Source organism: Salvelinus alpinus, chromosome 29 (genome assembly GCF_045679555.1).
Source record: "Salvelinus alpinus chromosome 29, SLU_Salpinus.1, whole genome shotgun sequence".
Classification (NCBI taxonomy): domain Eukaryota; kingdom Metazoa; phylum Chordata; class Actinopteri; order Salmoniformes; family Salmonidae; genus Salvelinus; species Salvelinus alpinus.
Genome location: NC_092114.1, coordinates 4,870,398 through 4,886,410, shown reverse-complemented (window position 1 = coordinate 4,886,410; position 16,013 = coordinate 4,870,398). Strand labels below are relative to the sequence as shown.

The 16,013-nt window shown below is 45.4% G+C and overlaps 1 protein-coding gene across 4 annotated transcripts in view; it reads left to right on the top strand.

The window, feature by feature from the left end:
• Positions 1 to 4,183: 4,183 nt before the first annotated feature.
• Positions 4,184 to 16,013, top strand: part of stk3 (serine/threonine kinase 3 (STE20 homolog, yeast)) — a 30,511-nt gene continuing 18,681 nt past the window's right edge. For 3 of the 4 annotated variants that reach the window (XR_011671605.1, XR_011671604.1, XM_071373806.1), the window contains exons 1-6: positions 4,184 to 4,350; positions 5,629 to 5,709; positions 5,901 to 6,029; positions 10,820 to 10,934; positions 11,080 to 11,244; positions 13,184 to 13,351. Coding sequence is in view for 2 of the 4 variants with exons in the window: in XM_071373806.1 (XP_071229907.1) it covers positions 4,328 to 4,350; positions 5,629 to 5,709; positions 5,901 to 6,029; positions 10,820 to 10,934; positions 11,080 to 11,244; positions 13,184 to 13,351 (681 nt within the window). In the remaining 2 variants the exon portion in view is untranslated. The remainder of the gene's footprint in view (positions 4,351 to 5,628; positions 5,710 to 5,900; positions 6,030 to 10,819; positions 10,935 to 11,079; positions 11,245 to 13,183; positions 13,352 to 16,013) is intronic. The other variant, XM_071373807.1, reaches the window with a different exon arrangement.

Below are 16,013 nucleotides of genomic sequence, written 5' to 3'. Positions count from 1 at the left end.
GCCAACTCTAAAGTTGGAACTACCTCTGTCACAGTATAAAAGAAGATGTCTGTACTATTTCAGTCAGTTCTCTGCTTTACCCTGCGTGGTGATACAGTGAACCCGTATATACGAAAATTGCATTTACCATTTATCACTTGTGTTAAATAAATATAATTAAAGTATATTCATTCGGTGACTCTGAATCACATTTGATCCTGATACCAGATTTGATTGACGCAACCTTTTACAAGTGTGAGACAGAGGCAGGAGATAATGTAGTGTTATGTAGTATTATGTAGTGCTATACTATTGCATTATGTATTATATTTGTTGTGTTTTGTTTCCTGTTTGTCAGCGGCTAATTGGGGATCCCAATAAATACCACTAATAAGGTTAGGGTAGGAGTTAAGGTTATGTTTAAAGACAATTTATGCTTGCCCTGGAATGTGATCCTGAGGCTCACTAAAGGAGGGTGTGACGCAACTGCAGAGCCTCCGTAGACTTGCAGCGCCTCTGTAGACTTGCAGAGGACAAATTGAGCTCCGCAACGCATCGCCTTGCGCCTCCCAAATTTGTAACAATGAGGAGGGCTCCGTATAGCTCCACATTTACATAATTGGTTGACGGTAGGTGGGGGCGGGAGGTCCTGTATAGACACAAACTCACTTCCCTGACACCAGCTCTGCTCCGCTCCACAAAGCTCAAGAAGTATGAATGCCCTGACCTCTGCAGAGGCCGTATCACAGAAAATGCTGTATGGCCACTGCAGATGACGGATTGACCATACAGAGCCTTTGTTTAGGGAAGGGACGTCCCAAGGATTCCGGATAGCACTAACCTTCCATCATGCTTGGCTATTGCTGCTTTATTTGAATTATTGGATAACGGAGTCAATGTGCAGGGGCAACGGTTAGTCGAGGTAATTGAGGTAATATGTACATGTAGGTAGAGTTATTAAAGTGACTATGCATAGATAATAACAGAGAGTAGCAGCAGCGTAGAAGAGGGGGGGGGGGCAATGCAAACAGTCTGGGTAGCCATTTGATTAGATGTTCATGAGTCTTATGGCTTGGGGGTAGAAGCTGTTTAGAAGCCTCTTGGACCTAGACCTGGCGCTCCGGTACCGCTTGCCCTGCGGTAGCAGAGAGAACAGTCTATGACTAGGGTGTATGGAGTCTTTGACAATTTAGGGCCTTCCTCTGACACTGCCTAGTATAGAGGTCCTGGATGTCAGGAAGCTTGGCCCCAGTGATGTACTGGGCCGTACGCAATACTCTCTGTAATGCTTTGGGGTCGGAGGCCGAGCAGTTGCCATACCAGGCAGTGACGCAACCAGTCAGGACGCTCTCGATGGTGCAGCTGTAGAAACTTTTGAGGATCTGAGGACACATGGCAAATCTTTTCAGTCTCCTGAGGGGGAATAGGTTTTGTCGTGCCCTCTTCACGACTGTATTGGTGTGCTTAGACCATGTTAGTTTGTTGGTGATGTAGACGCCAAGGAACTTGAAGCTCTCAACCTGCTCCACTACAGCCCCGTCGATGAGAATGGGGGCGTGCTCGGTCCTCTTTTTCCTGTAGTCCACAATCATCTCCTTTGTCTTGATCACGTTGAGGGAGAGGTTGTTGTCTTGGCACCACACGGCCAGGTCTCTGACCTCCTCCCTATAGGCTGTCTCGTCGTTGTCGGTGATCAGGCCTACCACTGTTGTGTCGTCAGAAAACTTAATGGTGGTGTTGGAGTCGTGCTTGGCCATGCAGTCATGAGTGAACAGGGAGTACAGGAGGGGACTGAGCACACACCTCTGAGGGGCCCCTGTGTTGAGGATCAGCGTGGTAGATGTGTTGTTACCTACCCTTACCATCTGGGGGCAACCCGTCAGGAAGTCCAGGATCCAGTTGCAGAGGGAGGTGTTTAGTCCCAGGGTCCTTAGCTTATTGATGAGCTTTGAGGGCACTATGGTGTTGAACACTGAGCTGTAGTCAATGAATAACATTATCACATAAGTGTTCCTTTTGTCCACATGGGAAAGGGCAGTGTGGAATGTAATAGAGATTGCATCATCTGTGGATCTGTTAGCGCAGTATGCAAATTGGAGTGGGTCTAGGGTTTCTGGGATAATGGTGTTGATGTGAGCCATGACCAGCCTTTCAAAGCACTTCATGGCTACAGACGTGAGGGCTACGGGTCGGTAGTCATTTAGGCAGGTTACACAGTCGTCCGGAACAGCTGGTGCTCTCATGCATGTTTCAGTGTTATTTGCCTAGTAACGAGCATAGAAGTAGTTTAGCTCGTCTGGTAGGCTCGTGTCACTGGGCAGCTCTCGGCTGTGCTTCCTTTTGTAGTCTGTAATGGTTTGCAAGCCCTGCCACATCCGAGGAGCATCGGAGCTAGTGTAGCACGATTCGATTTTTGTCCTGCATTGACGGTTTGCCTGTTTGATGGTTTGTCGGAGGGCATAGCGGGATTTCTTATAAGCTTCCGGGTTAGAGTCCCGCTCCTTGAAAGCGGCAGCTCTAGCCTTTAGCTCAGTGCGGATGTTGCCTGTAATCTATGGCTTCTGGTTGGGGTATGTACATACAGTCACTGTGGGGACGACGTCATCGATGCACTTATTGATGAAGCCAATGACTGATGTGGTGTACTCCTCAATGCCGTCGGAAGAATCCCAGAACATATCCCAGTCTGTGCTAGCAAAACAGTCCTGTAGCTTAGCATCTGCTTCATCTGTCCACCTTTATATTGACCGAGTCACTGGTGCTTCCTGACTTAATTTTTGCTTGTTAGCAGGAATGAGGAGGATAGAATTATGGTCAGATTTGCCAAATGGAGGGTGAGGGAGAGCTTTGTATGTGTCTCTGTGTGGGAGTAAAGGTGGTCTAGAGTTTTTTCCCTCTGGTTGCACATGTAACATGCTGATAGAAATTTGGTAAAACTGATTTAAGTTTCCCTGCATTAAAGTCCCCGGCCACTAGGAGCGCTGCCTCTGGGTGAGCGTTTTTCTGTTCGCTTATGGGCGGAATACAGCTCATTGAGTGCGGTCTCAGTGCGAGCATCGGTCTGTGGTGGTATGTAGACAGCTACTAAATACAGATGAAAACTCTCTAGGTAGATAGTGTGGTCTACAGCTTATCATGAGATTCTCTACCTCACGCGAGCAAAACCTCGAGACTTCCTTAGATATCGTGCACCAGCTGTTTACAATATATAGTCGGCCCCCCTTGTCTTACCAGACGCCGCTGTTCTGTCCTGCCGATACAGCGTATAACCAGCCAGCTGTATGTTGATAATGTCGTCGTTCAGCCACGACTCTGTGAAGCATAAGATAGTACAGTTTTTAATGTCCCGTTGGTAGTTTAATCTTCCTCGAAGGTCGTCGATTTTATTTTCCAATGATTGCACGTTTGATAGTAGAACGGAAGGCAGTGTGGGTTTATTCCATCGCCTACGAATTCTCAGAAGGCAGCCCGCTCTCCGTTCTCTTTTTCTCTGTCTTCTCTTCACGCGAATGACGGGGATTTGGGCCTGTTCACGGGTAAGCAGTATGTCCTTCAAGTCGGGCTCGTCGGACTTGTTAAAGGAAAAAAATATTCTGCCAGTGTGTGGTGAGTAATCGCTGTTCTGATGTCCCGAAGTTATTTTCGGTCATAAGAGACAGTAACAGCAACATTATGTACACAATATTTAAAAAAATAAGTTACAAACAACGCAAAAAAAACTATTTGGTTAGGAGCACGTAAAACGTCAGCTATCTTCTCCGGCGCCATGATACGATTGTGATATATGTTTCGGTTAGATTGGATTTTTGGCATTTACAGTAATGGTTATCAACTATACTGCAGGGATGGAACGTAAGTCGCAAAAAATATAGGTTTTGGTAGCAGCTGCAGAGAGGTATTTGGGTGTGCGAGACTTGACATCAGAATAGTTCCAGGGTGTGTTCAGTGACGGTGTCCCATCCTTTCAGGCTGTTGGCCTGAAGTAGGACTAAATAGATTTCACTTGTGGAGTATGGTATTTATAATTTTTTGTGAGTGTAGTGTTAACTGGTAGGGTATTTTGTTGTGTTCTTTTTTGTTGATATATTAAAAATATATATTTTTAAGTATAAGGGAGTTATACTCCAGCGTGCTAGGTGGCGGTAATGCAACATTTATTGGATGCCAACCGCCGTTAAATCTCTTCGAATAAGAAGAAGGTAAGCGCCATGACACACTGCACAACTGAAGAAGAATCAGCTGGCTCAGTTGCCTGAAAACAACGACAGCAAAGAATGAAAATATTATTTTGATTTGGTTATATTTCAGAGTTTGTAAATTCAAAGGAGATTACCTTTAGTTGTACACCATGGAGCCGACAGCGCCCAAAAGGTATGTGTACGTTTGATTCGCTTGGAAAAGTACAAGTTATGTACGTTTGTTAGCTCGCTAAATTAGCCTTGACAGCTAACATGAAATATTTTTCAATCATTGGCTGTAGTTAACCAGCTAGCCACGTTAACAAGTTTGTTAACAATATTTGTAATTTCTTATAAGATAGCTAATGTTAGCTTCACCACTTTGACTTGTAACGTTAGTTATCTAGCTAGCTAACAGTATATGTTTTAAATTACCTAAATGTAAATGCTAGCTAGCTACCGTTAGCTAAGTTAGTTGTCCAGCTTGACAGTAACTGTTTAATATTAGCTGATTTGTGTGTTCTTGTAATGTTCACTTTTTTGCCTAAAAAGCTAGCTAGTTACTTCAGCATAAGTTATATAAAACTCCCTGTAGACTCAGTTCCACAATTCTTGTCATGTTGTTGATGCCATAGAAATAGAATGAATAGAACAGACTTGGAACCTCTATCTACAGATAGAACAATGACAGATATTTTACCGGATGTATAAATGTGAAGCATCCGGTTGACGTTTCCACTCACTAGCAAATGAAGGTGGTGAGTGGAAGCCCAGTGGGCGGCAGTGGTAGGAGATGGATTTTGGCCAACATTCTACTAATTTTCTCATTGATGAAAGAGTTGATCTCTTCAGTTTTCTGTTTCAAAAACCAGTGGACTAAGTTTATTTTTTATTTTTTTTGTAGTCAATAACCTTTGCCAAACTTTCAAAAAAGTGTGTTTAGGAGTGCAAGAGTGAATTTAGTTATTGCACACTCACACTTCACAGAGTAGTTTATATCGAAAATAAGCTAATACCCCCTTTCTTGTTCTGCCTACTGTGATTAATTTGCTCCGATTGGTGACAACAAACTGTGGTCTGTCTTGGGTTAGCTATTAACATCTTTGCTTGAACCCTGGCAAGTTCACTGGTAAACTCAAGGATACACTCGCAATGGCTGCCTGTTATTGTGAAGCCATTTCCATGGTAATTTAAAATGGCCTATCAACTGATGCTGGATTTCCATGGTAATGTAGAATGTTCATTCAAATGTCAGCTGATGTAGCTCATGTGATGGAATGTATTTTTTTTGTCTAATGTCAGTTGAGTTGACTCAACAAATCACAGCACAGATTGAAGGGTACACTTCCTTCTTTTACTTCCTGCCATGGGTACACTCAAAATGGCTGGCAGGCCACCCTTTATTCCATCATTGACTTGAATGGGGATTCCCGTTCTATTTATTTCTATGGTTGATTCTCTTCCTCCACAGCAAGCTGAAGAAACTGAGTGAAGACAGTCTCACAAAACAACCTGAGGAGGTCTTTGATGTTCTGGAAAAACTTGGTGAAGGGTGAGAATATTCATTCATCATACATTTCCTTACATCGTTATAACATTTCTAATGAAAAGAGATGTTTGTGTACATTGACATTATGATAATGACTAGAATTTTTATGAAATGGCTGGAACCACTAATATGTTATACAGGATCCTGGTCTTTGGTACTTTCTGCATCATTTCCACTGTCTTCATCTCCTCCAGGTCCTATGGCAGTGTGTTTAAAGCCATCCATAAGGAGTCAGGCCAGGTGGTGGCTATCAAACAGGTGCCTGTTGAGTCAGACCTCCAGGAGATCATCAAGGAGATATCCATCATGCAGCAGTGTGACAGGTCTGTATGAGAGGATAGACTCTCTGGCCCAGCCTTTCAACAGGCAGAGCTAGCATGGCTCCAGAGGCTAGTGAGAGGAGAACAGTCTCCTCCTCCATATTCACATGGCTATCTCTCTACTACACCAGTACACCACACTCTGTTTGGTTACCTAAGTTCAGCAAAATGTTCTGTCTCTCCTCCTGTCCAGCCCCTATGTGGTGAAGTACTATGGCAGAACCAGTAACACAGACTCTGTTACTAGAACCAGTAACACACACTCTGTTACTAGAACCAGTAACACACACTCTGTTACTAGAACCAGTAACACACACTCTGTTACTAGAACCAGTAACACACACTCTGTTACTAGAACCAGTAACACACACTCTGTTACTAGAACCAGTAACACACACTCTGTTACTAGAACCAGTAACACACACTCTGTTACTAGAACCAGTAACACACACTCTGTTACTAGAACCAGTAACACACACTCTGTTACTAGAACCAGTAACACACACTCTGTTACTAGAACCAGTAACACACACTCTGTTACTAGAACCAGTAACACACACTCTGTTACTAGAACCAGTAACACACACTCTGTTACTAGAACCAGTAACACACACTCTGTTACTAGAACCAGTAACACACACTCTGTTACTAGAACCAGTAACACACACTCTGTTACTAGAACCAGTAACACACACTCTGTTACTAGAACCAGTAACACACACTCTGTTACTAGAACCAGTAACACACACTCTGTTACTAGAACCAGTAACACACACTCTGTTACTAGAACCAGTAACACACACTCTGTTACTAGAACCAGTAACACACACTCTGTTACTAGAACCAGTAACACACACTCTGTTACTAGAACCAGTAACACAGACTCTGTTACTAGAACCAGTAACACACACTCTGTTACTAGAACCAGTAACACACACTCTGTTACTAGAACCAGTAACACACACTCTGTTACTAGAACCAGTAACACACACTCTGTTACTAGAACCAGTAACACACACTCTGTTACTAGAACCAGTAACACACACTCTGTTACTAGAACCAGTAACACACACTCTGTTACTAGAACCAGTAACACACACTCTGTTACTAGAACCAGTAACACACACTCTGTTACTAGAACCAGTAACACACACTCTGTTACTAGAACCAGTAACACACACTCTGTTACTAGAACCAGTAACACAGACTCTGTTACTAGAACCAGTAACACACACTCTGTTACTAGAACCAGTAACACACACTCTGTTACTAGAACCAGTAACACACACTCTGTTACTAGAACCAGTAACACACACTCTGTTACTAGAAGCAGTAACACACACTCTGTTACTAGAAGCAGTAACACACACTCTGTTACTAGAAGCAGTAACACACACTCTGTTACTAGAAGCAGTAACACACACTCTGTTACTAGAAGCAGTACCACACACTCTGTTACTAGAAGCAGTACCACACACTCTGTTACTAGAACCAGTAACACAGACTCTGTTACTAGAACCAGTAACACACACTCTGTTACTAGAACCAGTAACACAGACTCTGTTACTAGAACCAGTAACACACACTCTGTTACTAGAACCAGTAACACACACTCTGTTACTAGAAGCAGTACCACACACTCTGTTACTAGAAGCAGTACCACACACTCTGTTACTAGAACCAGTACCACACACTCTGTTACTAGAACCAGTAACACACACTCTGTTACTAGAACCAGTAACGCACACTCTGTTACTAGAACCAGTAACGCACACTCTGTTACTAGAACCAGTAACGCAGACTCTGTTACTAGAACCAGTAACACACACTCTGTTACTAGAACCAGTAACACACACTCTGTTACTAGAACCAGTAACACACACTCTGTTACTAGAACCAGTAACACACACTCTGTTACTAGAACCAGTAACACACACTCTGTTACTAGAACCAGTAACACACACTCTGTTACTAGAACCAGTACCACACACTCTGTTACTAGAAGCAGTACCACACACTCTGTTACTAGAAGCAGTACCACACACTCTGTTACTAGAAGCAGTACCACACACTCTGTTACTAGAAGCAGTACCACACACTCTGTTACTAGAAGCAGTACCACACACTCTGTTACTAGAACCAGTAACACACACTCTGTTACTAGAACCAGTAACACACACTCTGTTACTAGAACCAGTAACACACACTCTGTTACTAGAACCAGTAACACACACTCTGTTACTAGAACCAGTAACACACACTCTGTTACTAGAAGCAGTACCACACACTCTGTTACTAGAAGCAGTACCACACACTCTGTTACTAGAAGCAGTAACACACACTCTGTTACTAGAAGCAGTACCACACACTCTGTTACTAGAAGCAGTACCACACACTCTGTTACTAGAAGCAGTACCACACACTCTGTTACTAGAAGCAGTACCACACACTCTGTTACTAGAAGCAGTACCACACACTCTGTTACTAGAACCAGTAACACACACTCTGTTACTAGAACCAGTAACACACACTCTGTTACTAGAACCAGTAACACACACTCTGTTACTAGAACCAGTAACACACACTCTGTTACTAGAAGCAGTACCGCACACTCTGTTACTAGAAGCAGTACCGCACACTCTGTTACTAGAAGCAGTACCGCACACTCTGTTACTAGAAGCAGTACCGCACACTCTGTTACTAGAACCAGTACCGCACACTCTGTTACTAGAAGCAGTACCGCACACTCTGTTACTAGAAGCAGTACCGCACACTCTGTTACTAGAAGCAGTACCGCACACTCTGTTACTAGAAGCAGTACCGCACACTCTGTTACTAGAAGCAGTACCGCACACTCTGTTACTAGAAGCAGTACCGCACACTCTGTTACTAGAACCAGTACCGCACACTCTGTTACTAGAACCAGCAACGCACACTCTGTTACTAGAACCAGCAACGCACACTCTGTTACTAGAACCAGCAACGCACACTCTGTTACTAGAACCAGCAACGCACACTCTGTTACTAGAACCAGCAACGCACACTCTGTTACTAGAACCAGCAACGCACACTCTGTTACTAGAACCAGTACCGCACACTCTGTTACTAGAAGCAGTAACGCACACTCTGTTACTAGAACCAGCAACGCACACTCTGTTACTAGAACCAGTACCGCACACTCTGTTACTAGAAGCAGTAACGCACACTCTGTTACTAGAACCAGTAACGCACACTCTGTTACTAGAACCAGCAACGCACACTCTGTTACTAGAACCAGCAACGCACACTCTGTTACTAGAACCAGTACCGCACACTCTGTTACTAGAACCAGCAACGCACACTCTGTTACTAGAACCAGTACCGCACACTCTGTTACTAGAAGCAGTAACGCACACTCTGTTACTAGAAGCAGTAACGCACACTCTGTTACTAGAACCAGCAACGCACACTCTGTTACTAGAACCAGCAACGCACACTCTGTTACTAGAACCAGTACCGCACACTCTGTTACTAGAAGCAGTAACGCACACTCTGTTACTAGAAGCAGTACCGCACACTCTGTTACTAGAACCAGTGCCGCACACTCTGTTACTAGAAGCAGTAACGCACACTCTGTTACTAGAAGCAGTAACGCACACTCTGTTACTAGAACCAGTACCGCACACTCTGTTACTAGAACCAGTACCGCACACTCTGTTACTAGAACCAGTACCGCACACTCTGTTACTAGAACCAGCAACGCACACTCTGTTACTAGAACCAGCAACGCACACTCTGTTACTAGAACCAGTACCGCACACTCTGTTACTAGAAGCAGTAACGCACACTCTGTTACTAGAAGCAGTACCGCACACTCTGTTACTAGAACCAGTGCCGCACACTCTGTTACTAGAACCAGTGCCGCACACTCTGTTACTAGAACCAGTACCGCACACTCTGTTACTAGAACCAGTACCGCACACTCTGTTACTAGAACCAGTAACGCACACTCTGTTACTAGAACCAGTACCGCACACTCTGTTACTAGAACCAGTACCGCACACTCTGTTACTAGAAGCAGTACCGCACACTCTGTTACTAGAACCAGTACCGCACACTCTGTTACTAGAACCAGTACCGCACACTCTGTTACTAGAAGCAGTAACGCACACTCTGTTACTAGAAGCAGTGCCGCACACTCTGTTACTAGAACCAGTGCCGCACACTCTGTTACTAGAACCAGTGCCGCACACTCTGTTACTAGAACCAGTGCCGCACACTCTGTTACTAGAACCAGTACCGCACACTCTGTTACTAGAACCAGTACCGCACACTCTGTTACTAGAACCAGTAACGCACACTCTGTTACTAGAACCAGTACCGCACACTCTGTTACTAGAACCAGTACCGCACACTCTGTTACTAGAAGCAGTACCGCACACTCTGTTACTAGAACCAGTACCGCACACTCTGTTACTAGAACCAGTACCGCACACTCTGTTACTAGAACCAGTACCGCACACTCTGTTACTAGAACCAGTACCGCACACTCTGTTACTAGAACCAGTACCGCACACTCTGTTACTAGAACCAGTACCGCACACTCTGTTACTAGAACCAGTACCGCACACTCTGTTACTAGAACCAGTGCCGCACACTCTGTTACTAGAACCAGTGCCGCACACTCTGTTACTAGAACCAGTGCCGCACACTCTGTTACTAGAACCAGTGCCGCACACTCTGTTACTAGAACCAGTAACACACTCTGTTTGCTCACCTTTCACCAGTAAATGTTTGTTCTGTCTCCTGTCCAGTCCCTATGTGGTGAAGTACTATGGCAGCTACTTTAAGAACACAGACCTGTGGATAGTGATGGAGTACTGTGGAGCCGGCTCTGTTTCAGACATCATCAGACTACGCAATAAGACGGTCAGTATATTGACTAAAAGTGACAATAAAGATGACCTTTGGTGCTTCGGTAACCTTTTAACATTCATTGGTCATGTTTTTAATGTGTATTCATAGACTACTGAATTACCAGAATTAATCATTAATACCATCTCCTCTTGTATAGCTCACAGAGGATGAGATCGCCACCATCCTCAAGTCCACATTGAAAGGTCTGGAGTATCTGCATTTCATGAGGAAGATCCACAGAGACATCAAGGCAGGCAACATTCTCCTCAACACAGAGGGCCATGCCAAACTGGCTGACTTTGGAGTAGCGGGACAACTCACGGTCTGTCTGCCTGTCTGCCTGTCTGCCTGCCTGTCTGCCTGTGTCTGTCTGTCTGTCTGCCTGTCTGTCTGTCTTCAACTCTCTGAAGTGAATTCTGACTGTCTAACGATGTAATCTGGTGTCAGTTTTATCAGGAGTTATTATTATCTTGATTTTAGTGTAGTGATTGTAGCAGTGAATCACAGTAGTTTATATATAGATTATCTTGACTTTATAGTGATTGTAGCAGTGAATCACAGTAGTTTATATATAAAGTGAGGTGGAAAAGTATTTGATCCCCTGCTGATTTTGTACGTTTGCCCACTGACAAAGAAATGATCAGTCTATAATTTTAATGGTAGGTTTATTTGAACAGTGAGAGACAGAATAACAACAAAATAATCCATGTCAAAAATGTTATAAATTGATTTTCATTTTAATGAGGGAAATAAGTATTTGACCCCTCTGCAAAACATGACTTAGTACTTGGTGGCAAACCCCTTGTTGGCAATCAGAGGTCAGCCGTTTCTTGTAGTTGGCCACCAGGTTTGCACACATCTCAGGAGGGATTTTGTCCCACTCCTCTTTGCAGATCTTCTCCAAGTCATTAAGGTTTCGAGGCTGACGTTTGACAACTCGAACCTTCAGCTCCCTCCACAGATTTTCTATGGGATTAAGTCTGGAGACTGGCTAGGCCACTCCAGGACCTTAATGTGCTTCTTCTTGAGCCACTCCTTTGTTGCCTTGGCCGTGTGTTTTGGGTCATTGTCATGCTGGAATACCCATCCACGACCCATTTTCAATGCCATGGCTGAGGGAAGGAGGTTCTCACCCAAGATTTGACGGTACATGGCCCCGTCCATCGTACCTTTTGACGCGGTGAAGTTGTCCTGTCCCTTTAGCAGAAAAACACCCCCAAAGCATAATGTTTCCACCTCCATGTTTGACGGTGGGGATGGTTTCTTGGGGTCATAGGCAGCATTCCTCCTCCTCCAAACACGGCGAGTTGAGTTGATGCCAAAGAGCTCCATTTTGTTCTCATCTGACCACAACACTTTCACCCAGTTGTCCTCTGAATCATTCAGATGTTCATTGGCAAACTTCAGACGGGCATATATATATATGTGCTTTCTTGAGCAGGGGGACCTTGCGGGCGCTGCAGGATTTCAGTCCTTCACGGCGTAGTGTGTTACCAATTGTTTTCTTGGTGACTATGGTCCCAGCTGCCTTGAGATCATTGACAAGATCCTCCCGTGTAGTTCTGGGCTGATTCCTCACCATTCTCATGATCATTGCAACTCCACGAGGTGAGATCTTGCATGGAGCCCCAGGCCGAGGGAGATTGACAGTTCTTTTGTGTTTCTTCCATTTGCGAATAATCGCACCAACTGTTGTCACCTTCTCACCAAGCTGCTTGGCGATGGTCTTGTAGCCCATTCCAGCCTTGTGTAGGTCTACAATCTTGTCCCTGACATCCTTGGAGAGCTCTTTGGTCTTGGCCATGGTGGAGAGTTTGGAATCTGATTGATTGCTTCTGTGGACAGGTGTTTTTTATACAGGTAACAAACTGAGATTAGGATCACTCCCTTTAAGAGTGTGCTCCTAATCTCAGCTCGTTACCTGTATAAAAGACCTGGGAGCCAGAAATCTTTCTGATTGAGAAGAGGTGAAATACTTATTTCCCTCATTAAAATACAAATCAATTTATAACATTTTTGACATGCGTTTTTCTGGATTTTTTTGTTGTTATTCTGTCTCTCACTGTTCAAATAAACCTACCATTAAAATTAGACTGATCATTTCTTTGTCAGTGGGCAAACGTACAAAATCAGCAGGGGATCAAATACTTTCCCCCCCTCACTGTAGATTATCTTGACTTTAGTGTAGTGATTGTAGCAGTGAATCACAGAAGTTCATATATAGATTCGACTAATGCTTGTATTATTCTGTCCCTGTCTAGGACACGATGGCGAAGAGGAACACAGTGATCGGGACTCCGTTCTGGATGGCTCCAGAGGTCATCCAGGAGATAGGATATAACTGTGTGGCTGACATCTGGTCCCTGGGCATCACCTCTATAGAGATGGCTGAGGGCAAACCTCCCTACGCTGATATACATCCCATGAGGGTGAGTCTGGGCAGGACAGATGTGTGGTTGAAGATGTAGTGCAGTCAGGCTACATGTTGACGCTCATAATTGGGGAAGGGGGGGATACCTAGTCAGTTGTAAAGGGGGGGTACCTAGTCAGTTGTAAAGGGGGGATACCTAGTCAGTTGTAAAGGGGGGGATACCTAGTCAGTTGTAAAGGGGGGGTACCTAGTCAGTTGTAAAGGGGGGGTACCTAGTCAGTTGTAAAGGGGGGGATACCTAGTCAGTTGTAAAGGGGGGGGTACCTAGTCAGTTGTAAAGGGGGGGATACCTAGTCAGTTGTAAAGGGGGGGTACCTAGTCAGTTGTAAAGGGGGGGATACCTAGTCAGTTGTAAAGGGGGGGTACCTAGTCAGTTGTAAAGGGGGGGTACCTAGTCAGTTGTAAAGGGGGGGTACCTAGTCAGTTGTAAAGGGGGGGATACCTAGTCAGTTGTAAAGGGGGGGGGTACCTAGTCAGTTGTAAAGGGGGGGTACCTAGTCAGTTGTAAAGGGGGGGGTACCTAGTCAGTTGTAAAGGGGGGGGTACCTAGTCAGTTGTAAAGGGGGGGGTACCTAGTCAGTTGTAAAGGGGGGGATACCTAGTCAGTTGTAAAGGGGGGGATACCTAGTCAGTTGTAAAGGGGGGGATACCTAGTCAGTTGTAAAGGGGGGGATACCTAGTCAGTTGTAAAGGGGGGGTACCTAGTCAGTTGTAAAGGGGGGGATACCTAGTCAGTTGTAAAGGGGGGGGTACCTAGTCAGTTGTAAAGGGGGGGATACCTAGTCAGTTGTAAAGGGGGGGTACCTAGTCAGTTGTAAAGGGGGGGATACCTAGTCAGTTGTAAAGGGGGGGTACCTAGTCAGTTGTAAAGGGGGGGGGTACCTAGTCAGTTGTAAAGGGGGGGGTACCTAGTCAGTTGTAAAGGGGGGGGTACCTAGTCAGTTGTAAAGGGGGGGATACCTAGTCAGTTGTAAAGGGGGGGATACCTAGTCAGTTGTAAAGGGGGGGATACCTAGTCAGTTGTAAAGGGGGGGATACCTAGTCAGTTGTAAAGGGGGGGGTACCTAGTCAGTTGTAAAGGGGGGGGTACCTAGTCAGTTGTAAAGGGGGGGGTACCTAGTCAGTTGTAAAGGGGGGGGTACCTAGTCAGTTGTAAAGGGGGGGGTACCTAGTCAGTTGTAAAGGGGGGGGTACCTAGTCAGTTGTAAAGGGGGGGGTACCTAGTCAGTTGTAAAGGGGGGATACCTAGTCAGTTGTAAAGGGGGGGATACCTAGTCAGTTGTAAAGGGGGGGATACCTAGTCAGTTGTAAAGGGGGGGATACCTAGTCAGTTGTAAAGGGGGGGATACCTAGTCAGTTGTAAAGGGGGGGATACCTAGTCAGTTGTAAAGGGGGGGATACCTAGTCAGTTGTAAAGGGGGGGATACCTAGTCAGTTGTAAAGGGGGGGATACCTAGTCAGTTGTAAAGGGGGGGATACCTAGTCAGTTGTAAAGGGGGGGATACCTAGTCAGTTGTAAAGGGGGGGATACCTAGTCAGTTGTAAAGGGGGGGATACCTAGTCAGTTGTAAAGGGGGGGATACCTAGTCAGTTGTAAAGGGGGGGATACCTAGTCAGTTGTAAAGGGGGGGATACCTAGTCAGTTGTAAAGGGGGGGATACCTAGTCAGTTGTAAAGGGGGGGATACCTAGTCAGTTGTAAAGGGGGGGATACCTAGTCAGTTGTAAAGGGGGGGATACCTAGTCAGTTGTAAAGGGGGGGATACCTAGTCAGTTGTAAAGGGGGGGATACCTAGTCAGTTGTAAAGGGGGGGATACCTAGTCAGTTGTAAAGGGGGGGATACCTAGTCAGTTGTAAAGGGGGGGATACCTAGTCAGTTGTAAAGGGGGGGATACCTAGTCAGTTGTAAAGGGGGGGATACCTAGTCAGTTGTAAAGGGGGGGATACCTAGTCAGTTGTAAAGGGGGGGATACCTAGTCAGTTGTAAAGGGGGGGATACCTAGTCAGTTGTAAAGGGGGGGGGATACCTAGTCAGTTGTAAAGGGGGGGGGATACCTAGTCAGTTGGAAAGGGGGGGGGATACCTAGTCAGTTGGAAAGGGGGGGGGATACCTAGTCAGTTGGAAAGGGGGGGATACCTAGTCAGTTGTAAAGGGGGGGATACCTAGTCAGTTGTAAGGGGGGGGATACCTAGTCAGTTGTAAGGGGGGGGATACCTAGTCAGTTGTAAGGGGGGGATACCTAGTCAGTTGTAAAGGGGGGGGATACCTAGTCAGTTGTAAGGGGGGGGATACCTAGTCAGTTGTAAGGGGGGGGATACCTAGTCAGTTGGAAAGGGGGGGGGATACCTAGTCAGTTGGTAAGGGGGGGGATACCTAGTCAGTTGGAAAGGGGGGGGATACCTAGTCAGTTGTAAAGGGGGGGATACCTAGTCAGTTGTAAAGGGGGGGATACCTAGTCAGTTGTAAAGGGGGGGTACCTAGTCAGTTGTAAAGGGGGGGATACCTAGTCAGTTGTAAGGGGGGGGATACCTAGTCAGTTGTAAGGGGGGGGATACCTAGTCAGTTGTAAAGGGGGGATACCTAGTCAGTTGGAAAGGGGGGGGATACCTAGTCAGTTGGTAAGGGGGGGGATACCTAGTCAGTTGTAAGGGGGGGGATA